Consider the following 6,377-nt stretch of genomic DNA (forward strand, 5'->3'; position numbering starts at 1 on the left):
TCATGTTAGGGGTCGGCTCCCTCGTACTTTTACTTTTCATGCCGTGTTAGGGGTCGGCTCATTTTTTAACCTTTGTCGCCTTTTTTTTGGCATTTAATTGCTCTTATCATTGAATGTCTGCGATTTCCGATGTGTCTCCTACTGGTCATTGCCCTTTTTTTTTGAAAATTGTGCCTTTCGCTCTATAAATAATCCTCTTTGTCCAATTCATTTCGTGAGTTTCCTTGGCGAGTTTATTCGTCGTTTTTGTAGGGAGGAGAAGTTTCTCTGATGCCAGTAAAAACAAGGTTGGCGTGGCTGCGAAGAGCGCGGGAGCGACTTGTCGTGAGATCCGACGAGGTGATTCATTCGGAACTGGACTACTATCATGCTCGTATCCAGCGGCGGAGGTGATTCGATTGTTATTTCGACTTCTGCCGCGTAGACGGAACCATAGCGTGCCTCGAAATGTTGATCGACGAAGGGTTCTTTGGCCCGAAGTGGAGGTGGGACCGATTGCTGGATGAGCGCTCTCGTCGTGGGGCATTATTTGCGGAAGTAGTGATACCTGACCTTGAGCAAGACGATCTTGAGTTTATCAGTCGAAGGCCATTTGAAGATTATGCAGAGATTGATGCTTGTCGAGCTCGTATCGACATGCTGCGTCGTTATACTACTCAGCTAGAGAGCACGAGTCACTACTTCTATGAAAACAGTCGTGCTGCAGGGATCTGTGCGTACCTCGAGGAGATGGTTGCTAGAGGTGCTAACGTTCCTCTGAACGTACTGAAGGATTTGAAGGATTTGTGCCGTTATTATCAGACGATGATCGGCGGGTTGGAATTCAACATACCGTTATTGGCAGACGATGATTGCTCGTCGAGTTTTGCTTTTGTTTCTACTCTTTCCCCCTTTTTTTTTTTGTGTGTCGTAACGGGGTCGGCTCCCGCATTGGACTATTGTTGTTGTTTTGATAAAGCTTCATCTTTTATTACTTTATATCGTCTTCCATTCATGTTATTAGTAGCGACTCGGTTTTACCATGTGCGATTCACGATGATCTGCTTACACCATCGTGCGAGTTGGGACTTGGCTAACTTCATATAATTAGGTGCGACTCGTGATGGTCGGCTTATCTTTTTTGTGCGAGTTGCGACTCAGCTAACTTTATATAACCAGGTGCGACTCTTGATGGTCAGCTTATCTCTTTTGTGCGATTTGCGACTCGGGTTTAAATATTACGTCGGAACGTCGAGTCGTTACTCGGCCAGAGTAGCCAAGGCACGGTTACTGACGAACAGAGGGATATCGGATACTGCCAGCTGTTCGTCAATAGTCTCTCCGGTCCCGCCTTGACTTGGTTCACAAGGCTCAAGCCAAACTCGATCGACAACTTCACCCAATTGTCAACGGCTTTCCTCAAGCATTATTGAATCTTCATCGAGCGAGGAGTGACGAGTTCGGATCTCTGGGAAATGGCCCAAGAACCTGGTGAGCTCATCGGCAGGTTTAAAGAGAAACTGGTAAACGTCTCCATCCCAGAAGACGCTGCAATCGCTGCCTTCAGAAAGGGTCTACTTCCCGGATCCCCTTTACGGAAAGACCTCAATATCCGGAAACCCAAAGACCTCGATGATGCGCTACACAAAGCTTCCCGGTTGGCCGCGAAAATGACCTCCACACCGTCGTATCTCCCGAAGGCTAAAAATTGGGACGAGCACCACGAGCCCCGAAAGCATCACGACCCTCAGGACCGAAAGAAAGGCGTCGTCCACGCGGTCTCCAAGGCAGATGGCCAAAACAAGCAACCGTCCGCCCCAAAGGAGTTATGCTGCGATTTCCACATGATAGCCGGCCACTCCAGCATGAGTGCGTCCATCTAAAGAACTATCTATATGGAAAATACCTTTCTGGCAAAGTCGAAGCCGTCTTTCAGCCCAAGAGCATCCGCGGAGGCAGAGGTCGCCGCAGGGGATGATGAGGTGGTCGATCTAACGGTGGCCGCGGTGCAGGAGGTAGCGGATGAGGCTATGTGAACAACAGCCCGGCTAATGACATTCAACAGCCGGCAAAAGTGCTCGCAAATCGCCAAGAGCAAATGCCCCAAGAAGACAAGTTACCTGGTCCTCCCAAGCGACGAAGGGGGCAGAATCGTGACTTCTTCCTACGAACCTCTGCTCTGCGCAGATCCCATATCATTCACACCGGAAGACGCCAAAGGAATCCAACATCCCCATTCTGATCCTCTAGTCATCGAAGTAGCCATGGGTGAATTCGACGTCGAAAGGGTCTTGGTCGATACCGGGAGCACCGTTAACGTGTTGTTCTGGCAAACGCTGGAAAAAATGGGCGTCACACCAGAGCAGGTAAAGCCCGAGATTCGAACATTGACTGGCTACAATGGGATTGCTAAAATGTCGATGGGCGACGTAAAACAGCAAGTGCGCGCTTGCGGAGTGACCCGGAAAACTAAGTTCGTTGTCATCGATGCGCCCCCAATTTACAACACCATTCAGGGGGCACCGTGGATATACGCAATGCAAGCCGTAGCGTCAACTTACCGTCTCTACTTTAAATTCCTGACCACCACAGGTATCTGCACGCTCTACAGCGATCAGAGGATGGCTCGATCTTGTTCCGTAATCGAAAAGAAGCAAAGGAAAACGGAGGACGCATAGCAATTACAGAGCGGGGACCGTCTTACTGGTCCTCATAAGCCGGAGCGAGAACGTCTAAAGTCTCCGGAATGTCGAATCATCCAGGCAAACATCGATCCTTCCGATTCCTCACGAACTGTTGGCAGCAGGGCCAAACTCGAGGACCAAATAAAAACAAAGCTGATCGCCTTTCTGCAATATCGGTTCTCCACATCTGCCACAGGCTCAACGTCGACCCCACGTTCAAACCAATTAGGCAAAAATGCAGGCATTTGGGTCCAGATTGGGCAAAAGCAGTCCATGACGAAGTCGAACGATTACTCAAAGCAGACCAAATAATGGAGGTCTAGTATCCCGATTGGTTGGCTAATCCAGTCGTGGTCAAAAAAAAGAACGGCAAGTGGAGAGTCTGCATGGATTTCATCGACCTCAACAAGGCGTGCCTTAAAGATAAATTTTCCTTTCCGCACATAGACCGTCTCGTCGAAGCCACAGCCGGAAACCAACTGCTCTCGTTCATGGATGCCTTTTCGGGCTATAACCAAATCACCATGAGTTCGACCGATCGCAAAAAAACGGCATTCATCACGGATAGGGGAACCTACTGTTACAAGGTAATGCCATTCAGACTGAAGAACGCCGGGGCAACCTACCAACGACTGGTGAACATGATGTTCGCCAACCTGCTCGGATGTACTATGGAAGTCTACATCGACGACATGCTGGTCAAATCTCTGATCACGGAACAGCATATTTAACATCTCGCCAAATGCTTCGATATTTTGGACCAGTTCCAGATGAAGCTGAATCCGACGAAGTGCACGTTTGGGGTCACCTCGGGCGAATTCCTAGGATACATCGTCACCGAACGAGGAATAGAGGAAAATCCTAAACAGATCGAAGCCATACAGGGACTACCGTCACCAACCAACAAGTGAGAGGTGCAACGCCTGACTGGTCAGATCGCCGCTCTAAATCACTTCATCGTCCGGTCAACGGATAGATGCCTCCCTTTCTATCAGCTCCTCCGAGGAAACAAGGACTTCCATTGGGATGAAGACTGCGAAATCGCCTTTCGGCAGTTGAAGGAGTATCTGACCAGTCACCCGGTGCTAGTCAAACCAGAGGACAACAAAACGTTATACCTCTATGTTTCAGTCTCCAGTTCAGCAGTCAGCGGCGTCTTGGTCTGAGACGATCGTGCCGACCAAAGACCAATCTTCTACAGAAGCAAAGCCCTCAACAATGCAGAGTCACGATATCCCACGCAAGAGAAGTTGGCCCTTGTTGTAACTATTGCCGCGCGAAAGCTCTGACCTTATTTCCAATCGCATTCTGTCGTCGTGTTTACCGATCAGCCGTTCCGAACTAACCTCCATAGCCCTCTCCAATCTGGACTAATGGCAAAATGGGCGGTCGAGTTGAGCGAGTACGATATTGAATACCGATCTCGTCCAAGTTTAAAGTCACAAGTCCTGGCCGATTTCATCACCGAGCTGTGTCCCGAGCTCGAGGACCCTACCCCTAAAGAGGAACATTGGACGATGTTTGTCGATGGATCGTCATCTCACGAGGGGTCCGGCGTGGGACTCATCCTCCGGTCTCCGGCGGGCGAACTGCTCAGATAATGAAACAGAGTACGAAGTCGTTCTTGCGGGACTTCGGTTTGCACGAGGACTCGGGGTGACACACTTGCAAGTTTTCTGCGACTCTCAACTGGTAGTCAGCCAGTTCAGCGGCGAATTCGATGCCAAGAACAAGCGAATGGGAGCCTACTGTCAGTTGGTCCGGACATTGTCCGGGGAATTCACCTCTTTTTCTCTGACAAAGGTCCCGCAAAATGAGAACGCGTCAGCTGACGCTCTCGCAGCCTTGGCGAACTGCTCAGATCCTTATTTGCGGTGTACCATCGCAGTCGAGTGTATCGAAGCTCCCAGCATCGATCTAGTCAGCCTGATCTCCTTCATCAATGACGACTCAGTTCTGATGGAAATCGACGAGCCAATAGAAGACCTGACGGATGTCACGAAGCCACCAGACGATTGGCAAGTTGAGATTAACTCCAACGGAGTCGTCCCGCCGGATCGCTGGGCAGCTCGGCGTTTAAAAGCCCAAAGCGCCAAGTACATCCTCTTGGATGGAAACTTATACCGCAAAGTTTATCCAGAGTATTCCTTACCTGCGTTAGTCGCGAGGAGACCGAACGAATCATGATAGAAGTGCACGAAGGTGAGGGTGGCAACAACTCTGGCGGATGTGCACTTGCTTTAAAGATCAAAAAGGACGGACATTACTGGCCAACCATGATTGCCGACTGTGAGGCCTTCTTGGCAAAGTGCGAAGCTTGCCAGCGTCACGGACCGATGCGACACGTCCCGCCCAAACTACTGAGCACCGTTACAGTCCTGTATCCTTTCATGCGCTAGGCCATGGACCTTGTAGGGCCTCTGCCGGTGTCGAAATCCAAGAAGTCTATCCTTGTACTAACCCAATACTTCACCAAATAGATAGAAGTGGAGTCTTTCACAAAGATCCAGTCCTTAGACGTGACCAAATTCATATGGGAAAACGTCATATGTCGTCACAGACTCCTTTACGAGATTGTCACCGATAACGGCACGCAGTTCACTTTGCTCATCCCAGGCGTTTCCTGAGCAAATGACAAATTCGTCGGCGTACCTCGACCCCCCCGGTACCCTTAAGGGAACGGTCAAGCCGAGGCTACGAATAAATCGATCGTCGATGGACTGCAGAAATGACTCGGGCGAAAAGAAGGAGCATGGACAGATCATCTCGATGGCGTACTGTGGTCCTATTGCACAGCCCCGCGGCAATCTACGGGACAATCCCCTTTTTCTTTGGCGTATGGGATTGAGGCACTCGCCCCAGCAGAAGCAGGCGTCCCGAAACTTCACCGCACCATGGTGGTCGACAACCCCGACCTTAATAACGACATGCTGACTGATCACATCGACTTTGCTGAAGAGCTGCGCGACCAAGCTCTGGTCCGGATTCAACATTACCAAGACGCAGTGACTCGGTACTATAACAAGACAGTTCGTCAGCGGCGTTTCAACGAGGGCGACTTGGTCCTACGAGAAGTCTTTGAAAACACCAGAGAAGTTAACGCCGGTAAACTCAGCGCTCGATGGGAGGGTCCATACCTCGTATCCAAGGCAGTTTGCCCTGGCGTTTACGAGCTCGTGACCATGGCTCGTGAGTGAATCAAGAACTCGTGGAACGCGACCCATTTGAAGCGTTATTACTATTAAGTCGTTTTCACGATCTTAGCTAGGAGGTTTCAGGAATCCGACCTCCACCTATCTTTCATTTGAAGTGAGTGCAGCTAGAACATGAATAAAGTTTTGTTTTTGGGAAAATTTCCATTTCAAATATTAATTCAATTACATTCATTTCGGCAATTCACCACATATAGAAAAAAGGGGGGGAAACATCCTCTCGGGGAACTAGTCCTAGATGAGAAAAAAGAACCGCAAGTCTTCTGAGTTCGGCATGATCTGACTCCCGTCACTAGCATTCTGGACGGTCCTGCAGCCTAAGAATGGGAGCCAGACCGGACAGATCAGACTCCAACGGTTCTTCCACCGCCAGCTTGCTTAGTTCAGTTCGCCAGAAGTGACCCTCCTGCCTTAAGGCTTCAGGCCTTTCCATCGGCACTTCGGAGCCCTTGGATACCATATCCTCCAGAAAGGCACACGGACCCTCCACCATATGTCTTTC

The 6,377-nt window shown here is 49.9% G+C and overlaps 2 protein-coding genes across 2 annotated transcripts; both read left to right on the forward strand.

Moving 5' to 3' along the window:
• The first annotated feature begins 2,030 nt into the window (after positions 1 to 2,030).
• On the forward strand, positions 2,031 to 2,657 carry LOC147923837 (uncharacterized). Its single transcript, XM_087496552.1, has one exon. It carries the CDS (start codon positions 2,031 to 2,033, stop codon positions 2,655 to 2,657), a length of 627 nt encoding a protein of 208 aa, XP_087352678.1.
• Positions 2,658 to 4,846: 2,189 nt separating this feature from the next.
• Positions 4,847 to 5,860, forward strand: LOC147923838 (uncharacterized). The gene is made up of 2 exons (XM_087496553.1): positions 4,847 to 4,952; positions 5,460 to 5,860. The coding sequence occupies exons 1-2, from the start codon at positions 4,847 to 4,849 to the stop codon at positions 5,858 to 5,860; spliced, it is 507 nt and encodes a 168-aa protein (XP_087352679.1).
• The last annotated feature ends 517 nt before the right edge of the window (positions 5,861 to 6,377 follow it).

This window comes from Camelina sativa, chromosome 17 (genome assembly GCF_030686135.1).
Source record: "Camelina sativa cultivar CO46 ecotype springtype chromosome 17, ASM3068613v1".
Taxonomy (NCBI): Eukaryota; Viridiplantae; Streptophyta; class Magnoliopsida; order Brassicales; family Brassicaceae; genus Camelina; species Camelina sativa.